Source organism: Andrena cerasifolii, chromosome 8 (genome assembly GCF_050908995.1).
Source record: "Andrena cerasifolii isolate SP2316 chromosome 8, iyAndCera1_principal, whole genome shotgun sequence".
Taxonomy (NCBI): domain Eukaryota; kingdom Metazoa; phylum Arthropoda; class Insecta; order Hymenoptera; family Andrenidae; genus Andrena; species Andrena cerasifolii.
In genome coordinates, this window is record NC_135125.1 from 10,311,957 (window position 1) to 10,333,359 (window position 21,403).

The following is a 21,403-nucleotide window of genomic DNA, read 5'->3' on the forward strand; positions in this document are numbered from 1 at the left end:
AATCGTTCGCTAGACGCCGAGAACCGTGCTAGCAATAACCATTCGAGATTATGAAAGATTATTGATCGATCGGCTTTCAAAGAACCATGTACAATTCGAAATGATTGGCCAACGGCCAGCTTTCGAACTTGTGATTGCTTGATCCGTGTTCACGAACAACAGCACCTGTGCGCGTTTATTATTGCCGCAAGTATTAATATGAATCAGTTGCAGTCGCTGTCGAAGAATAGCCAGTTGACTCTAGACGAAAATAATTGCAGCGTCTTCGCTTAAAAATAACCAGCGGTCTTGCATCCAACGACCGAGGGTGTGTTCTCAAGCCGGTCGTGGAATTAACGATCGCGGATCGTCGATCGATTTCGCGATAAGGAACCGAAATATCAGATCCCGCGACAGGAAAGAAAAATATATTTGCCCGAGATACGCGGGCTGATAAAGCTATAAGCGAATTGTAATTAATACGGCTTTTGCAACGATGCACTGCGGAATTCCGCGGAGCCGGGTATCACTGACGAGTCACGCTTTAATGAGGTTTCAAAAGCTGGCATTAATCGATAAGAAATTTAACGAGCTCAACTCCTCGCGACCCTCGAAGGCAGCAGTTTATCTATACGATAAATGTTTTCAGCCGCTCGTCAAAGGAGGTTTTGCAACACCGATGAAACCACAGAATCATTTCTAGCGGCGGCTAGCATCTTTGGCCGCGTTTAATTTCAGTCCACGGGTCTGCAGTAAATTCTTGTCCGACGCCCAACGACATTATGATGTCATCAATTACAAAGTAACGGTACTGCACATTTCAATAATAGCAACAGCGATGCGCATCATCGGTATCACGTAACAAGCTGCGTGAATCAATAATATGGATTAACCACGAGGAAGAATTAAACGGCCAAGCGAAAAAATAGCAACGGAGCGTCGATAAAGCGACTCGCGGATAATACGGTACTTTTTAACGGCCCTTTAATTTTTTACCGCTCGGTCGATAAAGCGAATCGCGGCTGACGGTGTGCGTCGGCCGCGGCGAGAGGCTTGCACAGGCTCTACAGGCTGTAGGCCCGTAACGATTTCGTGCACGAATTCAAGGTTTCCGCGGAAAGGAAGCCACGGATGATGTTAGCAGTCGTGGTTTCGAGGCATCATCATCTACATCGTCGCTATCGTGGCCGTGCCAAAGGCGAACGCATGGCAACCTCGTCAACCTCGATACGCCTTCGCCAATGATAAGATAAAAAGGTTAGCGTGTGTGTACGTTTCTGGTGGAGACGCGAACGTGGGCGTTGTTGCATTCCGCTTTGCTCGTGTGCACTTCGGTCCCTTGCGCTCATTCCCGATAACGTTTTCTTCTGCGTCTTCTCTTTCCTCTTTCGCGACCCAACACTGTCCCTCCCTCCCTCCCCCTCTCCCCCGACAGTCCTATCGCGAGAAGAAGGCGCGAAAGGGGAGACGGGGTGACGGCGTGACACATGGAATCGACCGAATCTCGGTGAAACGAGAGTTTCGTGCTGCGAGGTTAGCCACGGGCACTCGGAGGTATGCGCAGGTATGCGCGAGTAGGCGCCATCGTGCGACCGCCCACGGAGAAGGTATATTTCTGTGTTCGTACGTGGGCAAACGAGCGATGCGACCAACTGTGACGCTTAACCTACGTACACATACATATGCATGGACGTGTGTTGCACGATCAGGGCCGCCGTTTATCTCCGTAGATCTTCCGTCTCCTTAGAACTTTCTCAATTGAATATATCCTACACATATCGTAAGTGAATTTAGTTTGCTTGGTTAACGTGCAATGGTCAGCACCGAAATTTATCTATGCGCACCGTTCACCCGCTACTGTTTCTGCATGCGATTAGATTCGAACTCTATACAGGCACGTACAGAGGCCTTTATGTGTGCAATGCGATCACTAGCTCGCAGCAACGGAGATGTGTGCGTTGGTACACGTGTGGCGCTCTCCCAGTAAGCGTGTACATAAATAAACTTAGGTTATAAACTCGAGCCCGTGATTTCAACGAATGTCGCTCTTTACATTCAACAAAGGGATGAACACAATCCTTCCACCCTTAGGAACTGTGTCCCGTTGTTTTTTTTTTAACAAGTTTCGTGGAGACGTTTAGATACGATATGGGAGTACTGCTATTAAAGATACGGGTACAAGTGTGAAGCTTACCTATATGCTCTGTTCGCGCTGCAGAGTAATTTAATGGTTACGGCAATGAGCGTTGGCAGTGTAACAGAGATGAAAGAAGTATGTGCATTAGAGTGGCTCTTATTTTCGACTTTTGAATTTTCTTCGGGGTACCCTCCAGAATAATTAAAAAAAATCCTTGTAAAGTTTGAGCTTCATAGGATAACGGGAAAGTGTGCCCCTGTACCCTTAAACATTTAAATCGTTATTTAACAGCTCGCGAAATCGATTTTATATAATATCTTCCAAGTTATTGATTAAATAAAAGAATATGTCAACAAAAGTTGTAGATCCGGACAAGGAGCATCTTTTATGTTTTATTACTTTTTCTCGTGCGACAAACGGTTTTCGAAAAAAGAAAATAAGATTTTTTTTTATCTTTTTCGCATATTTCGGTATATGCTCCCCTTAAATGTTTAAATAATAGTCCTCGAAAATAAAAATTCCATTTTTTTGTTCACCTTCATAAATAAAGAGTGTTCTAGAGGCATTTAAACTTTCAAAATTTGAGGACAAAAGTTTTTTTTTCTAGCTTTCCGACTTTTTTTGAAAACTGTCGCACGAGAAAAAGTAATCGAACATAAAAGATGCTCCATGTCCGGATCTACAACTTCTGTTTGACATATTTTTTTATTTAATCAATAACTTGAAGGATATTATATAAAATCGACTTCGCGAGCTGTTAAATAATGATTTAAATGTTTAAGAGCCCAGGAGCACCCTTTCCCGTTATCCGACCGAGCTCAAACTTTACACGGATTTTTTTTAATTATTTGGAACTATTCTGGAGGGTGCCCGGAAGAAAATCTTGAAAAAAATTTACCTAATGTGCATATTACTAAGGTTCGTGAATAAAGCCTAATTCGTCAATCAATTGAATACAGTAAGAAAGGATGGTTTGACAGAAGGTTACTTGAACAGGACTCATGGGAAGTTCGTAGCATTTATTGGACCGGAGCCAACTACACGATGTACATGAAAAGCTGAACAATTTCAGTCCCAGACAAGATTCAATCAATCGTGGCCGCAAAGCAAGCATCGTACTCATCGTAGGCGACAGCCTGTCTGGTCTGTGCCAAGAACCCTCGAACGTTGCTTCTGTGCCCGAGGAGAGCCTCTATGGTCGGCGGAGTGAGACAAGGACGGCGAGAAGAGAAGGATCGTCTAATGCACTTTTTTGCTAGGAATCGCGACCGCTGACGCCCTTTTCTTTCACGCTGGCATTCTCACGTGGCTCTTACCGCATAAGTAAGGTAGGTAAGGGCCACGAGTAGTATGGCACAGGACTGAAAGGTGAGGTGTCACAAGTCGAGCCCCGGGTAAATAGGAGTGCTCTGTCTCGCTTCCTCTCGAGCACACCGGCTCTATCCCTCGGCTTTACGTAGCGCGCTGGTGTGCACCGTGTGCCCACACACGAGTGCGTGAAAAGAGAGCAAGGAAAGCGAAGGCTACGAAGCCGTGGCGAACGGACGAGGAAGAGAAAGAGAGGGAGAATGGTCGACGTACATCATTTGGGCGCCGAGAAGTCTGGCGCGACCAGGCCAAGCCAGGCCAGGCCAGAGGCGCGTCTCTGGTTACGCGACCATTTGGGGCGCCAAGCATGGAACGCCGCGGAGCGAAGAGGAGCGGAGAGGTGTACAGATAGAAGGGAAAAACCATAGGAGGGCAAAGAGAGGAGGAGAGAGGACGTAGGTAGACCTCCGAGCATCGTTCAACCGGGGAATCGCGTAGGGCGGTGTAGAGGAAGCAAAGGAGAATGAGAGGAAGGGCGAGGGGAGATCAACGACGGGCCCCTGCAGGCTACATTCCAGCGGGACGCGGAGTTTTCAAACATGGCTACCCGCGTGAATGTAGGTCCACGACCGATCCTATGACACGCACACACCGACCTTACGAGCTACAAGATCTCGTTGCTTCTCTCTCTCTCTCTCTCTTTCTCCCACTCTCTTCTCTGCTCGTCTCTCTTCGTTCCACCTTTGAAATATGCTCGTACGAGTCCCTCCCATGGCGCGCTCGCTCTGTCTCCCTAATGCCTACTCCGTCACACGGTTGTACAGACACCAACCCAGAGAATCCCCCTTGCCCCTGTGCACCAGGGTTCTCGGTGTCTCCTCTCCCCCCGCGGGAACCCGGTGAGCCTGGCCGACCGAGCTGGCGACACCCTGTCTGGCAAGACCGGCCGTCGGACAAAGGAGGGGGAGCCTGGCCGCTGCGTTGCCACATCCTCGGACGTCGGGCTGCGCCTACCTTCGGCCCCAAGGACAAATCCGATGAACGTGCTAGCCGTCGTGGCGTACTTAGGCGACTGCCGGTCTGCTACCGCTTTCCACTCGGTATGCCTCTTACCGATACAATTATTCTCCGTCCGTGCCACTGTTACTGTGCTCTCGTTTGCAGAAAGCGCTGATAACAGTCGCGCAGGTATATCTCGATGACTCTGATAAAGTCGAGGCGAAACTCGATTCTTTCAAAGATGAGCGCGAAATGCCAGAGCGATGAGTCGCGCTCATAGAACTATGCGAAGGTCGAGTCGTGCTCAGAGGCAGGTACATCCCGTCACGATACCTCCGGACTGTCGGATGTATTCGGAAAGGGCTGGATGCGGCGTGATCGACAGAGCGAGAATAGCCAGCTAGATTCTTAGAAATGCAGTACGGTGCTCCTTCGAGGAACCGCAGGAGAATCGGTCGGGTCTGTTGGTTTCTGCTGGTGGCGCGAATCATGGAAATTTACGAGGCCTCGCCGGTTTCTTTCTACCCGACCTATCTCGCTCGCTCTCTTGCCTGTCAAAGTATATGTATACTAACGCACGGCTTGCGTCATTGCCTGCAGGTCTCTCTCCGCGTCCGTGTACATCGGCGGGGCCTACGTTCGGGCTCAACGACATGGCAACCGCGCGAAAAGCTAAACATATTAACTGTCGGCTCGCGCCACAAAAACAACATGATCTCATTCCACGACGTATATATGCAAGAAACTCTCGATTCGCATGCCCGCTTCGAAACCTCATTCACTGATAACTCCAGCACGTCGCGCCGGGGGGGAACGAGATGTATGAGAAGCGAGAATAAGAACGCGAGGAAAGTAAAGAATAACTGACCAGCAACGAGTCGTAACGGTAAGCCAGCAGAATGCTGGTAATAACCAGTAAGAACAATACAGATCGCATTACCCCTCCGGGTTTATAATAGGGACTACTTCAACCCTAACAAGACTACCATTACCAGTAAGCCGGCCCGGCTACGACCGTTTTTCCTAGAAGGCAAAATCCCCTTGCCTCGCCGGCCTTTCCCCTTATTCGAGTGCCAATAAAACTTCCTAGGCGACGACTCACAGTGGGGAAATTTTGCGATTTTATGGCCAAAACTACAGACATGAAATCTTTAAATTTTACAAATTTAATACAAATGTCAATTGAAGAACTATATCCATTTTCGTGTTCAAAACCTCAAAACTTATTTTTAATATACAAAATTCGGCACTTTTACGTTCTAATATATGAGAAACTAAATTATCCGAAAAATAGCACTTACAAAAATTACGAACGATAAAGATTTTTTTATTATTTACATTTATACAATTTTTTCTTTGTTAGAGCATGCCTCTGCTGCAGTGCATAGCAGAAGGGTTATCGCTTCTGACGACAAACAAACATACATAATACAAACAGTCAGTCAGAGGATCGAAGCTGAATAAAATCGTTTAAAAAAGAATAAAAAGGTTTGTAATGTATAACATGTGAACCAGTCTTGGTCACAGTTATGTCGCATGTTAGACAAGACACACAGGATCGTGTTTAATAAATGCATATAATTACAAGATTAGCAACTATTAGCAATTAATAATTGCATTTATAGAATCAAAATAGTCCAACGTAAAATTGGAATGAAAATCATTGCAGGATATTATGGGATTGATAACTATTTTATGTATTAAAAATTGATTCCTATATGAAAAAGTTATTTCTAATACACTACTTTAAAAATTGTATAAATTACGTATTAAAAACCGAAACACAATTATTTTGAGGACAAAAAGATATCTTACGCACCACTAGGAATTGAATCCATGCCTTCAAATTATTTTCAGATCTTTGGATAACACAATATACGTGTTTGAAACAACTTGAAAATTTGGATTAATTCTTTGCGATCGTTCTAACCTCACATGAACCTAAACATTTGCAAGAATTTACGAGCTTTGTATTAAAACATTTAACAGTAAAATTGGTGGCATTTGATAGTCATATTAGTTATTTGCATTTATTTTGTCGAAATCAAAAATTTATTCTTGTAGTTTTGGCCATAAAATCGCGAAATTTCCCCACTGTGCGACGGTCGTCGGAGTTGGCGCTTGCTACGGCGAGCTTTCAAGAATCGTATACCGTATGCGAAGCCTGACGTGGGTCTTCAGCGATTTAACCTAGATAACGCGCCTAATCTCGGCGAACGGGAAAACATTCGTAACTCGAGCCATCGTCTACGACTCTTGCGATACTTTTCTCGGTTGTAATCGCCAAGCTGGCTGAGCCAACAGCTAGGCAAAATTCCGTGGAGCATAGAGGTGGTCGGCAGTGTGGAGAGGACGGGAAAAGGCACGGCCTGTGCCGAGGAGAAAGGCGAACAAAAATCGAGGCTCCATGCTGGCTGCCACGGCGAGCGAGCGAGCAGGCAGCAGGCAGCGGGCACTCAGACGAGCACGGCAGACAACATGGCGCCGAGAGCGTCGTCACGCCGGCGTGACGTTTCCCGCGCGCGTCATTAACGGAAGTGAGCACACAAAATGGCGGACTTTCAGGGCGCTGAGGTGTGAAAGGGAAGCGAGAGAGCGAGAGAGCGAGACAGAGAGAGAGAGAGAAAGGAAAAGGGACACACACATATATGCGGTGACGTTGGAGGGGAGAAGGGCGGGTGGGGCGCCTGTGGTGCAGGCAGTCAGGCAGGATGACGAGAGAGCCGTAGAAAGAGAGGAGATATTTGGTGGAGGTTAGGTCGGTTAGGCGTAAAGAAAGAAGAATGACTGGTGGTCGTCGGCGGTGGACTCTAGCGCCTGTGCTGCTCTGGAGTGGGACGTCGATGCGGCGGTGTGCACGTGTTCATGCGTGTATGCATAGGCGCTGGCTCGCGCGAGGGGCGCTTGCTGGATCGAGAGCGAAAAGGAGAGAAGGAAGAGAAAGGCAGAGAGAGGGAGAGAGAGGTGGTAGGGGAACTACGAGAGACCGAGAGTGCGGCAAACAGTCGACGAGGGGCTTCTAGAGTGAGAGCACGACATAGAGAGAGAGAGAGAGAGAGAGAGAGAGAGAGAGAGAGCGATAGAGTGAGCGAGAGAGTGAGAGGGAGGTGAGCGTGCCGACGACGACGACGGCGACGGTGATGACTGGGAGGGGACGGGAAGGAGACCGTTTCAGTGGGAAGCAGCCGCAGTCCTCGGCCGGTGGTGGGGATGAAAATTAGTTACGGCATCTACCAAGAGACCTAAAAGGAACTCCGTGCGCGGCGCGGCCAGGCAAGCACTGTTCGTGCAATGTTACGCGTTAAGGTACCACCGTGCGTCGTTGGCAGTGCCCGGTTACAAAGCTGATCGCCGTCATTATCGCCGTCGTTCTCGTGCCCGGTGTTGTCCGACGTGTGACGGTCATCGACGTCACGTTAACGAAAGAGTCGGGTGGGTGCGCGCTCGCGATACCACGCATCGCGATGGCTCATGGTGTGATGAGCGAGGTGCTCGGCGAGGGGAGCTCGGTGAAAATGGTGCATCAGAAACAACAGCAGCAGCAGTCGGTGGTGCATCAACAGCAGCAACAGAGCTCGCGGAAATCTGTGGGTGTGATGGGCAGCAGACGCATATTCGCGCCGGCCTTCAAGCTCAAGGTTCTCGATTCGTACAGGAACGACATCGACTGCCGCGGCAATCAGCGGGCCACCGCGAGGAAGTACGGGATTCATCGGCGACAGATACAGAAGTGGTTACAGTGCGAGGACAATCTGAGAAACAGCTGCGCGGAGAGTGGAAACGCCGGAGCGGTCTCGACCGCGGTGATATCATCTTCTACGGGTGTTTCGAAGCAGGACGGTGCCGCCGCAGCCGCGACCGTCATCGTGACGGAAGCCACGGGGCCTGCCGTGACTCCAGCAGCGCCGGCCTTGAACCTCAGCCTCGCCAGACTGCACGGCGACGAGCTGGCTACACAGCAAGGGCCCCCACCTCTTCTTCCTCATCCTCCTCATGGCGGTTCACCCTCTTCGCCCGAATATACCGCTCAATCCACCACCGCCACGGTGCTACCCGTTCGGCTCGACTATCGCGAATATTCTCCCAAGCAGGAGCAACGTCATCTTCGCCGAGAGGTGGACGATCGCGTACAGGTGGCGGACTCGGTTCACAGATACTCGGAAAGCCGCGTGGATCAGGAATCCAGTTACTACGCTCTGCAAACGGACGAGCAGCGAGACCTCGAGAACTCCACACCGTTCGATCCTCGGAACGAAGTGAAGGTGTACCAAACATTGACAAGTTATCGCGTGCCCGCTCGCCAAGAGCACCGGTACAACGAGAACGATATAATCGGCACGACGGTTCATCAACAGCAACAGCAGCATCGTTCGCCGAGTCAACATCGGTCCTCGCAGAGCTACGGGGACGTGGACTCCTCCGTGGACAGAAAATCATCGTACGGTTTGCTGCTAGCGCCGTCAATGATAAAGAGCGAGCGAGCGAGCCCAGACTCGGCGGCGACGCCAGGGCCGTGCGAGTCGACGAATTCCCCTGGTGCCTCGAGGCTCCCACTCTCTCCCGTCTCGCATCAAGCGACCAGCAGCAACAGCAACAACAGCTCGACAACGACGTCCGTTCACTTCGATTCCCCGCGGGCCTCCGCGAGTCCAGCGTGCTCCTCGCACGTGCACGTGCATGAGCGCGCGCACGCACACGCGTCCCCGACACCGGATTCCGAGAAGCCGATCCGAGAGTCGAAGGAGACGACGGCTCGTAACGGGGAGAAGGGAATGGAGGACTCCGCGGAGGAGGTAGAAATCGGTAGGGCGGTGGTCAAGGTGGAATTGCACGCTAAAGAGGAAGAAGAGGAGGAGGTGGAGCAGGAAGAGGAGGAGGAGATCAGCGACGAGGGGAGAGAGGCTGCCGCCGTTGCATCCTCGTACGTCAATTATCAACGACCACCTGCTGATTCGCGAGCGGCGAGCCCTGCAAACGATCGCGAAGGTTATTCCTTGCCTTCGAGCCCTCGTGGCCCAGCCAGTTCCGGCAGGTCCAGCAGCAGTTGCTCCGACAGCGAGATGGATCCTCTCGACTGCTCCTCCGCTAGCCAGAATTCCTCCAACGATCTCGCCCGACGAAGATCCTTCTCCCTGAGGTTCAAGCTGGACGTGCTCGACGCCTTTCATCGGGACGTCGGTGTGGCCGGGAACCAACGCGCCACAGCGAGGAAGTTCGGCATCAATCGCCGCCAGGTACAGAAATGGCTGGGCCAGGAGACGGAGCTCAGGGGCGAAATCGCTGTTCGTGGAAACTCGCGGCAACGGCTGGGCCCCGTCCAGGATGCCGCTTCCGGTGAGTCACCGGTCGATCTGAGGACGTCGAACTACGCTTCCAGCTTATCGCAGGATCAAATCGAAGCCGAGTACGAGCGATCGCCACCGCCGCTTTACTGCTGCGACATTGGTTCCTCCTCGTCGCAGCACCTACCCTACTATCACCATTCAACAGCGATAGACCCGTCTCCGGAGAGCGAACCATCCGTCTCGTGCAATCTCTCCTGCTGCATGGCCACGCCGCCGACCTCGTGCTACCAGGAAGTGTCCTTAAGGGGATCTTGCTTCCCGGAATCACAGACCAGGCTGTACTGTTACTCCCCGAGAGAGTATTCGTCCGAGATCACCTCCATTCCCGACCCGTCGGAGGAGCTGCCCTCGCCCATGAAGAGGCAGCACTGCACCCTTTCCTGCTGCTACGAGGCACTCCCGTCGCCCAAGAGGCTTTGCCTCGATGCGGAAGAGTCCATCAGGACGAGCTCCTCCTGCCACGAAGCGCCACCTCAGGATACGCCTCTTTGCCTGGTGAAACCGAAAAGGTTCGTCGACGCGTCACCCTTGAGAACGGAGCCAGTGACCAGCACGGTACCGACGCCGCCGGCGTCCGCTCCGCCTCCGCCTTCGGGACCAACCACCAAAAAGGACGCGATCCTCTTCAAACCATACCTGGACAATCCCGTGAGCAAGCCCACCAAGGAGCACTCGATCCAGAGGGGATTGTCGCCGGTCAGCAGCCAGAACGCCATCAACAACAACAACAACTGCCAAAGTATCTGCAATCTGAACGAAGGCAGGGGCCACGACTACGCGCTGGAGCTCAGCTTGAGGCTGCCGATATCCTGGAGGACTCATCCGAGCCCGTACACCGAGTTCCCGCAGGTCAGGAGCGCGTTCGTTAGGTACCCAGCGAGTCCTCATTACAGTTAATTCGAACACTCTGTCGATCCTCGACTCGCGCGGAATAGGGGCGACGGTTTTACTTTCAAAGAATTCCCGGTACTCCCTCGGGACGAGGGGGGAGATGCTCGTTCGAATTCATCGCTGTTTCGAGTATCGCGGGATCCATCTTCGCGTAAACAAGTTTTAAAACTTCGCCGATGTGAGCTCACGTTTGAAATCCGAAGGCATATCGAATTACATTCCGAGGAATTCTAATCGACCGTAGAAGTGAATTTTTCTCCGCTATTTCGAGCGCGCGAATTCGATCTCCCCGATGCTCGTTCCAGCGAAGGAACACTGGGAAGGATTCACCGGCGAAGGATCGATCGGTACGTGATCTGCAACACGTAAGTCGAGCGCCACGTAAGCGTTTATCGTTTCCACGGATCGTCGGTGCCCGCGGTGTACATCGCGATAAAGGCTCAATCGGCCATTGGAGGAACCGAGGCGCGGAGATTATACGCGATTGCGCTCTCAGCTAGCATCTTCTTCCAACTTCTTCAGATACTAACCTCCGCTCCTCGCCTCCCCCCCCTCGAGAATCCGTGCAGATATCTGGCGGAGAGTTTTTTCCGCGCTTCTTTATCGCGTCGAGATTAGCGTCGGGCGGCTATCGGCTAGGCCGTTTAGAGGTCGCCTGAGTTCGCTATAATTACGGAATTATGTCAGTCCCTCGGAGCGATATCGATCGCGAGGAAAAACTCTCACGGAGCGAATAAGTTTTTCGCGACGCGCCGTTATGCAACCGTAGACGGAGCACTGTGTTTGCCGGTTGCTGTTCGCAGAAGGAAATTCGAGGCGGATGGTCGCGCAGGGATAATCGTCTCCCGTTTTTCTATCTTCCCACTAGCGACCGGCTTCTCGGTACCGGACATTTCCGCCGTCGCTATCCTTATTCCGCCTTCGACGAGGATCGATCTTAGATATCGTTTAATTGCTCAAAGAATTTCTTCCATACGCGCACCTGTGCCACGCACGATGCGCAAGTATTACGACAGGGTTAGTTCTCCATTCTTTTTCCTCTCGTTTTCCCACTCTTTACCAGCTCGTTCACGGTTCTTCTCTTCGCGCCTTTCCTACCTTCTTGCAGCGGTAGCTTGTAAATATATGTAACAATTGTAGGAGGCTCGAACCGATTTCTGCTAGATAAGAATCTTTGTGAGATAACAATCGTGAAATATTTTTTTATCGGACACTTGGAAACCGGTTCGATTCTTCTGTTGGACGGGAGTCTGCGAGAAGTTGGAACTGATCGGTAAGGAAAGGAACGAAGTGGAAAGCCTCCCGTGCCTTTGGGCGATCGACCAGCGAGGTCGATCGCAGGAGGATCATCGAAGAAGACGCGAGACCGCTCCGAAAAACCCGCGTGCCTTATACCGTATTCATATCTGTGGTGATTCATCCGCTTTGGGCCACCTTCGGTTACTCGTGAACCTCTCGTTTGTCGCTCGTTTACGTTCACCAGTAAACGTAATTGAAGGGTCGGGTGCAATAAGGGGACTAGCGCTCGAAAACGGGATAAATTAGTGTCCAAAAGCTAAGAAAGATTAGAAAATTAAATGTTAAACTGAATTTTTAAAAATATAGCGTTGTAAAGCTCGTCACGACACACATTTTTTCTATTTACAGTTTGTTTATTCAATTATTACTATTCGAGCTAAAAATTATAAACCAAAAGTTGTTCATCGTCCAATATCATTATTTCTTTAAACATAAATTGCGATAACTTGAGTAAATATTAACGGATCGTCATAAAACTTAAAACATAACTTCAGAAAACTCTACCGAAGCCGTAAAATATATGTACAAAACCCTGCTGTTAACAAATGTAATAATATTTAATTCAAAATAACTGTTGGTGGCGCGCGTGATTTATATATATCGTCATATCTTCTACAATTATTTATTAATTAGTGTGAAAATTGGAGAAAATCTTCCTCGAATATTAAGGGAACACTTTGTCGCTGCAAGTTATATGTACCTCAAAATTGCCTCGATACTTTTTAACGGCGAACATCGAAAAACATGGATTATGTCCAGTATTACTTTTTAATTAAATATTATTACATTTGTTAACATAAGGGTTTTGCGCATACATTTCACGGCACCGCTGTATCTTTCTGAAGTTATGTTTTAAGTTTTACAACGATCCGTTAATATTTATTCAAATTATCGCAATTTATGTTTAAAAAAAATAATAATTTTGGACGATGAAAAATTGTTTGTTCATAATTTTTAGCTCGAATAGTAATGATTGGATAAACAAACTGTAAATAGAAAAAATATGTATCGTGACGAGCTTTACAACGCTATATTTTTAAAATTCATTTTAACATTTAACTTTCCAATATTTCTTAGCGTTTGGACAATAATTTTTCCCATTTTCGAGCGCTACTCCCCTTATTGCATCCAACCCTTGAATTGAGTGTCGTCGAAACAGGTGAATCACCCCGTGTACCAGCGTCCGAGCTACACAGGGATACAGCGTCGCAGCGTGATGCGTTTAGGGGATGCAATTGTTTCTTGGACGCGCGGCGTACAATCGTTAATTCCGTCGCCCGTGGGACCGGCGACGAGACGTTTCTTAATTAATCGTATAAATTATTCGTACATCGTTGCGCGTCGCCGTTCCGCGGGTTTCTCCCCAGTATCCCGATCGCCGCGTACCGATTCCCGAGGCGATAAGCGCGCACCTTCTCCATCGTCGAGCGACCTTCGCGTGCGATCCGCGCGAATCGAGTCTCTGAATCACCTAGAAAAAGGTCGGAAATTGCCGCGATAATACGCTTCGGCTGCCACCTATCATCGCGGAACCGTTTTTACTATCTGCGGCCCGATTACAGGAAGATAATCTCCGCGCGCGTCACGGGCGACGGTCTGTCTGTATCGGAAGGCCGGGAAAGGATAAACGGTCCGCATGGGAAAGGCGAGAACGGCGTTCCGCGAATCTTGGCGTGATCCGGCGATTGAGCGTGTCGCGGCGACGGCGGGCAATTTTGCAAATTATTAGATGGGGCGGCGGTTACGTCAATGTTTCAATATTCAGGCCCCAATCCAGCTCGTTTCCAGCGCGTCGACCATCTCGCCGCGTTGCGACACCCGCTGCGACGCGCATTATCGCCGGGCGCAACGGGCGTCTGGTCGTGATCGCCGCACCGCGGGCGCGGGTCAACGATATCTACCTGCACGCGCCGTCGACGCGACGAACGAACAGGTAGTCTAGCGAGAAACAACGGAAACATATCGCAAGGATCTTCTACCAGCTTCTCAAAGTAACACAGTAGTTTTAAAGGTTGCTGAGAACCTTGAAGAATCGGCGCGCGCGCGCGCGTAATCGGGAGAAGAAACCGTATTATAGCCTTGTCCGCGTTCGTCGATAGGGTCAAGGTGGGGCAATGTACAATAAAATGTAGCGTAATCGTAAGCCATAATGAATTACATAATGCCATAACGTCGTTTTACATAATGAGAACGTATACATGTACATGTATATATATATATATATATATATATATATATATACATAGCGTCGAACAGACTGACGAAAGGAGGGTGTGCTCGATAGCGCGAGAAATAAAATGCGTGACTGCGTGATTGCGTGTGTCGCCGTGTGTGCGCAGCCCACAAGAGTCTATTAAACGAGGCATAAAGCATGTATAAGCAATATTTTTTAAGTGCATAAAAGCGTGCGAACGGTGGAGGGACGCGGAACGCGGGGAGGGGGCGAAGTCTCGTGGGCGAGCCCCCGGGTTTTCAAGTCCATACACGCGTGCGCGCGCAAAGGCGCACACAGTGGTGATGCCGTAAGCATAATGCTCGTGTATCGTATGTGTACAAAGAAATTTATATATAGCGTTGAATGATAGGGAGAGAAAGAGAAACAGAGCACGCGCAGATATATATATATATATATATATATATATATATATATATATATATATTGAAATATTATATTTTAATACGATCAACTTATACACCGACGAAGCGCCTCTTAAAACTCGCCCCGGTGCCTTTTTGAATCGCTCGTGCCTTATAGCTTCGATCGAGGAGGAACGAAGGACCAATGTTACGTCCCGCGCCCTTAGAACCAGCTACGGATTTCGTTTGTCTGTTTCGTTCACGGCCTCCGCCGACGAAGAAGCGTCCCGCGAAAGATTGAACACACACCGGTGACTGGTCCCGATCGTGTAACGTTAATCAGTATTCAGATTTATTCGATCTATTTATTATCGGTCGCCGTTCCGACCGCGCCGAACGACAGCGCGCATTGTTTTCCCGCGGAATAAACGATGAAGAATGAGGATGGTAATCGCGTACAATCGAACCAACGTCTCTGCTCTTTTTTCCATTTACAGTACCTCTTTCCCTTCGATCTTCTCCGGCCGTCCGCTGTGCATCGCCACTCGACGACTCTGTTCGCGATTAGCAAGCCAATGAAATTGATACATTCGACGCGCACCCGTCCCGAGGGTGGAGAGCGGCTCGCTCGCAATTAGCGGAGCTGAGACGAAAGGATATGGAAGATTCCTCCGACGAGGGGCAGTTCGCAGTGTGATAACGGAAGAAGTCGCTTATCTATTCTTCTTGCCGCACGACCGAGGCTCCCTGGCCGGCGTGTACGGCGGCGAATGGGACGTTAATTATCGTTATTATTATTATTATTATTATTATTATCATTATCATTGATTCCGTCGCGCGCGGTATTTCCCTTTTAACGGCAGAACTCGACCGATTACCAGCCGTATCCGTTGTATTGTGATTCACCGAGAGGACGGCAACGAGCGAATGTGAAAGAGAGTGATAGACTGAAATGCCGCGAGGCAGCGAGAACGATCGGGGATAATCAATGTACGGTGAGACAGGCATCATCGACACGTCGTTTCTTTTTTTTTTTTCTTTTTTTTGTACGTACGCTCGACAGAACAAGAATCATTGTATTAAATATTGTATTATATACACAACACGCGTAGATTATATTGCGATAGAATTTTAACGAATTTGAGAGAAAATATAAGAGACTATTTTAAAAGATACCTTCCTCTTCTTGTTATTCTTTCGTCGAAGCTAATCCTCGCCTTTATTTCCAGCTGCGCCTCGTTGCTCAAGCACCAAGTATCTCTCGCTACGGACACGTGCTGGTGGCAAGTTCAAGTAACGACTTTCAGATAACAGCGACACTGATAATTTGAGGGAAGTTGATACGGTGGATGGTACTTGCCCGAGGCTTTCCCGTAAAACCCCGCTTACTTTCATCCGAATCGTGTGTTGTCCCTAGGATTATCGTACGATTCGTCGATCTGTTTAACAAACACTGGAACGCCGTACAACGGGCTATCCAATGATAGGATGGTAGATGCTTGAAGGGTAAGGGAATGTCACAGAACAGATTCGTCGAGAATATTCAGTTTTAATGCTTCAGTCCATCAGGAACAAGGTTGATTGAATTTAATTTTCTTATATAATTTTCTTAAATAATTTCTTGTTTTACTTTGACGGCAGAAGCTTGTGCTTAGGCAAGGAACGGGGGCGATAACGCAAACGTTACTACGATAACGTGACAGCCAACACGAGTTGCCAATATATTAATTAAAAAAGCTGATGCGATCATGTATCCACGCTGATCAACTATTCCACCTTTCCCCTACTGGTTTCAACTAAGACTTTTACGCATTACCCAAATTAATTTATCGCACTTCCCAGCGCTAGTGACAGAAAAAGGGTTTCAATGTCCGAGAGCGCGTTTCGAGATTGCGATAGCTGTGTGAAAAAATGCACCGCACGAGGTCCGCATTATCCCAGGTATTGTTTTAGTGAGTGTCTTTCTTTTGTGAAGCAAAGCCGTAATCTTATCTAACGTAACCTTTTGTCCAGAAACCGAAAGACTAGCGTAGCATACGACCAGCAGGATTAAAGCTCCGGCGAAGCATCCCTGATACTTCGGAAGAATCCTGAGCACGCCGTTCTATTTCATCAACTCTTCCCCCTGGATTCGCCCATTTCTGCTACATAAATATTAATAATTCCGTACCGAAGATAAGCCGGAGCCAACTCGTAGGGAATCGCGCGTGCATCGAAAGCAGACATATCGGATGCATGCACGCACACGATCGTTTTGTCCAATAGATGCAACCGACGCATTGTTTCCGTTATCGTGGCCGATTGGTAGTAGCTGCGGATCGACGGTCGCGCACGTACCCGCTAAACTTTCTAAGCACGCAACGCGCTCTCGCCCCTGCGCTCCTGCGCTGGCCGTTGATTAGCGATACACTTGTGTCGATAGATGACGTAAACGCTCTTTTACGACTCCTACCTTCCACGATAATTATTTCGCCCGTTCACGCGAGTCCGCAGGACCTTGCCACCTAACGGCTGCACTTCTTCCTCCGGATAGCTGAACGTAGAAAGGCGCATCTCGATGAGAAGTAAACGAACCGCGGTGTCTATCGCATGTTTTCGACGAAGAATGCGGCGCGTCCAACTGGACGTGCAACTGCGCACGTGCACGTGATGCACATGGGCGTCTGCAGGGAGGGGGGCGAAAGGAAAGGGGTATTAAGAAAAAAATCGCTTATTTTTCAAAACTTATCTTTATTAAGTTTATACTAAAAAAGGGAATACTTCTAAATTTCGGTTTTCAATTTTTAATTAAATTGGCACTGTAAAATAGGTTTTAAAAAAGCGAGAGAAGTATATTTTTCTTTACCATCATCCCTAAGTTGCCCCCCTCTGGAGAAAAGTCTGCGGACGCCCCTGGTGATGCAACGTACTCTTACGCGCCACCGGGACACACGGTACGGGTAACTAATTGAACTGGAATGGAACAGATAATGAGTTTACCAGTATCGATTTTCTTGAATGAAAAAAACAGCGTTACGAAAAGTCGCGAAAAATCGCGCAACGCAGCTTCGCGTACACTCGGAAGGTCGTTAATCCCGTGTCTGAGTAATTTCCTACTCTGTGAGTCTGCAAGTTGCGAAAGTTCGTGAAGCCGTCGTACATCGCGCAGGCAATCTTATTATCGACGGTGGTGGCGGCGTTGCACTGATTTATCGATACTTCTGTGCAATTTCTTTTACAGATTACCGAGTATCTTATCATCCTCGTTGCGATACATTCTTTCAATTAACTTGAAATCGTTTATGCGAACGGCAAACACGGCGAGTCGCTATGGGACAGAAATTTGCACAATTTCACGTCGCGTTTCGTACGAGAATGTTGCGCATCGAAGTTGAGATGTTTGTCGAAATACGAGCATTAAATGGCAATAACGACGCGATTCGTTTTTATTGAGGCCATCGCGTACGCGCGAAGCGGACCTTGAATCGAAGTATGACTGATGCAACGCTTCAATCAGCGCCAATAAATGTCACCGACTGGTGCAATGTAATTAGGAAGGGTGCAGTGGCACGCATAAGCAAAACGTTCGCGTTAAAGCTGACTCTCGAGAAGCACGGGCGTCGTTGGTACAGAGAAATCCGTTCCGACTGCATTCTAGAATCCTATAGCGGAGATTAAGTAACGCACTGTGCGCCAAACGTTGACGGCCTTGCTGCATTGTCTCGCATTTGAGAATAATGCGAGCCACTGGCTGCGCGGCTTGAAAAAATTCATCTGCGAATTGTTCGCGTCTGGCGTCCCCAACCGGAAATTCGAAAAGGATACCAAAAAGTTTCTGGCCCCGTTCCAACAATCGAGTAACGTGACTTCTGTTCCCGAGTCGAAGATCAACGCAGCGACAGACACTCGAGTTTCCTTTCGATTATTCTTACCGTGTGCTTCTCGCCCATTCGTCGGTATCTACTCGACCAGCAGCTTAACAAGGATTTCAGATAGACGAAGGCACGGCAGATGGAAACTCCCGAACGCAGACCGACCCACGCGATCAACGCTTAATTGGTATAACGTACTAATTATTAATACGCCTCGAGACGTTCCCAAGTTCAATCGCAGCCACTTGGGCGGAACAGTAATCAGTGAAATGGCGGGAGAATAACTATTTACTGTGTCGCGAAAGTTTCACCGGTGTTTATTTTTACTGCAAAGGAATACCATGCCCCATCGTTTCCAACATTTTCGCCACCCACGTGTCCCTTTCGTTCAGCGTCCCATAATTCACGACTCATTCCGATGACGTCATTTTTGGAGGCACGAAACGTTAATCCGCCTCGGTCGTGCCAGTTCGTCGAGCAGAGATATCAGTGGTACGATCGAAGGCCGTTCAATCGCCGATTACAAGCAGACCGGAAAGTTTGTTTTAGTCCGTAAAACGATACTCGCGTTTCTGGTTACAGGTTCCATGCTCGCAGCATGTAAAGAAGCTGAGAGGAGCAACTGTAAATGACGGAGCGGTATGAATCGCCCGAAGTGAGCGTTGAACTGACTAAGGAAGAGATTCGCAAGAGATACCAAGACACGGCCCTGGTTATATTTCAAGTAATCTTTTATACACACTGCGCGTTGCGAGGCACGACAATGTCGGTGGTATCCGAGCTAAGGAAATCGACTAAGCGGTAAACGTGCCTTTTTCGCAGGAGCAACGAAGTAGCAGAGAAGAGACCAACTATCTGACTTTTGGCACCAGTCGCAGAACCATGGAGTACAGCAGCTATGGAAACCAACCTGTCATTGTGCGCAGACCCGCCGGGTCCGTGGTGGCGCAGAACGTCGGGGACTTATCCTCGCAAATATTAAGGATATACCGGAAGCCTCGGGACAGTTGCACAATAAATTGATCCCCGTTCTTTGTTGTAAATTAGACGATCTTATTTATTACATATAATGATAGTTTATTGTTTTGCATCTTGTCATATTCTGCCCTCAGCTAATTCCTCTTCGACAGCAAGCAACTTCGTCCTCTTCCTTATCGATTACGTGCTGTCTTGATCGATACACGTTTGTATATATAAACTATCGTTTAAATATTTATATAACCATATTTATACAACATATTTTCTTTCGGGTTATATCCTCATTAACTGAATTACAGCTCGATCGGTCGGTTACTAAATGTGGGCCCGACGTTATTCCGATCCGCCATACAGGTCCTGCACTGGGGTTACGATAAAATTCAAGACACTGCTTTCCGATGGCGATACCGTCGTGCGTTACGAGAGTACAAGCAACAGTACATAGCATTACGTTCAACCGCTTTTACCTCCCTTCTCGCGTAAAATTCAAGCGTCATTTACGATGTATAAAATAAATATATAATAAAAATGTAGAGAATAAAGAGACTCGCGACAGGTGAATCTTGACTGGAGTACCAGTGACGTTGGCAAGGAAACGCAGTAACGAGCTCATTTACTGGATTTCCACTGATCGAGTTGTGGAGTTAACGTGGGTTATGATGTCACAACTAAATGTAGAAAGTTATCAGGGTAGCTTAAGTGCTCGGACATCCATTGAAGAGGAGTCTCCAAAGGTGGAGCGATGCCCTGAACGAGTACCATGACTGTAAGAAAGATAGAATAAATTGGAATTACCGTACCACGTGTAGAAGTAAGAAACATAAAGTATCTATTCACCGTTCTCATTCTCTGGAAATACTTCGTTTAATAAATGCCTCAGTGTCTTCCTCTGACCTTCTTCGTTCACAGGTTTCACAAGCTTTTGTACATAGCTGTCCTCGCTAGTGTAACAACGGAATGGAATGTATTTGAAACCTTCCTCGCTATTGCTAGCCTCCATTAGCTTTCGATTAACAGACCAGAACTGATCGAACTTATCGTTGAGCAAACCAGACCACAACTGATTTAGATCCTTCTTCTGCATATTAGACACAACCTGGCTTCTGTGCTTTAATACGTCTGCTTCCTTCACACACGACATGAAATACGATTCTATGACATCTCTAAAATTTTCATCTAATCAGATCATGCTTGCTTGTTATCACGGGCTAATCCATTACGTTCTACTGTACCTACTTGTTTTGGCAGTGCATCAGCACATCCTCCGGAAACCTCTCAAAGTGTACGACAATGTTCCATGGGAGCTGAACGTCGTTAGAGTAGATGTCCAATAGTACGCCTATCGGGTAGTGCCATTTCAAGGGAATACCGTTGAACTCCAGCCACATCTCATGCTCCTGTTTAGTGTCACTTTGCTGTATGTGTCGTATGAAGTGTTTTCGTACCTGATCGCGAAAGTGGGCGAGTAGAAAGCGATATTGCGGAAGGTATAAGTTTAGTAACATGTAAACCTGTTAGCGGATTTGCGTTATTCACCTTGTCTGTGCAGAGTGGAAAATAACTTAACCTAGGCACCATAAGATAGAACGGATCAGGTCCCTGCAATTCGCAGATTTCCTCCGAATGGAGGGTGAAGCAGACAGGAATTTTGCCATCCCAAATCTCTCTCAGTACCTCCCTGTCATTCGCCATTCTGCAGACGGTGATGTGTAACGCTTCTTTCAATTCATTCGTACACCGAATGACAATTGTACATCCTACAGAGGTTATGTTTTTCGTCTGCTACAAAAAATGTCTATATCACAGACGAGGTATAGGATAGACCTATCACCTTATGGATGGTCGTGTAGCCACCCAAACTGTATTACCGACCCATAATTTGAGGTCTGAATGTAGGGACATCTGCTCATGAACAGCGTTCAACTCAGGAACTACTCTGAAATGTGTTGAAATGCTGAAAGGTGTCGCGTGCTTGTTTAAGGGGATAGACACGTCACGTGACCTGGCAGATTCGGCAGGTCGGTGTATTACAGCATTTT

At 48.3% G+C, this 21,403-nt stretch overlaps 3 protein-coding genes across 6 annotated transcripts; 2 read left to right on the top strand and 1 right to left on the bottom strand.

Annotated features, from left to right (window-relative positions):
• The first annotated feature begins 1,081 nt into the window (after positions 1 to 1,081).
• On the top strand, positions 1,082 to 19,466 carry LOC143372732 (uncharacterized). 4 transcript variants are annotated; one of them, XM_076819250.1, is made up of 3 exons: positions 1,082 to 1,236; positions 18,969 to 19,110; positions 19,209 to 19,466. In XM_076819250.1, exons 2-3 carry the CDS (start codon positions 19,015 to 19,017, stop codon positions 19,407 to 19,409), a joined length of 297 nt encoding a protein of 98 aa, XP_076675365.1. In that variant the 5' UTR covers positions 1,082 to 1,236; positions 18,969 to 19,014; the 3' UTR covers positions 19,410 to 19,466. The 4 variants fall into 4 exon arrangements, with proteins under 4 accessions (XP_076675365.1, XP_076675366.1, XP_076675363.1 ...); XM_076819251.1 differs by lacking the exon at positions 1,082 to 1,236 and adding an exon at positions 12,412 to 16,041; XM_076819248.1 differs by lacking the exon at positions 1,082 to 1,236 and adding an exon at positions 17,526 to 18,573.
• On the top strand, positions 7,111 to 12,363 carry LOC143372730 (uncharacterized). The gene has a single exon (XM_076819246.1). The coding sequence runs from the start codon at positions 7,888 to 7,890 to the stop codon at positions 10,663 to 10,665; it is 2,778 nt and encodes a 925-aa protein (XP_076675361.1). The 5' UTR covers positions 7,111 to 7,887; the 3' UTR covers positions 10,666 to 12,363.
• On the bottom strand, positions 19,416 to 21,187 carry Atg5 (autophagy protein 5). The gene is made up of 4 exons (XM_076819247.1): positions 20,901 to 21,187; positions 20,601 to 20,809; positions 20,202 to 20,527; positions 19,416 to 20,128 (listed from the first exon to the last, which is right to left on the bottom strand). The coding sequence occupies exons 1-4, from the start codon at positions 21,054 to 21,056 to the stop codon at positions 20,019 to 20,021; spliced, it is 801 nt and encodes a 266-aa protein (XP_076675362.1). The 5' UTR covers positions 21,057 to 21,187; the 3' UTR covers positions 19,416 to 20,018.
• Positions 21,188 to 21,403: the final 216 nt, after the last annotated feature.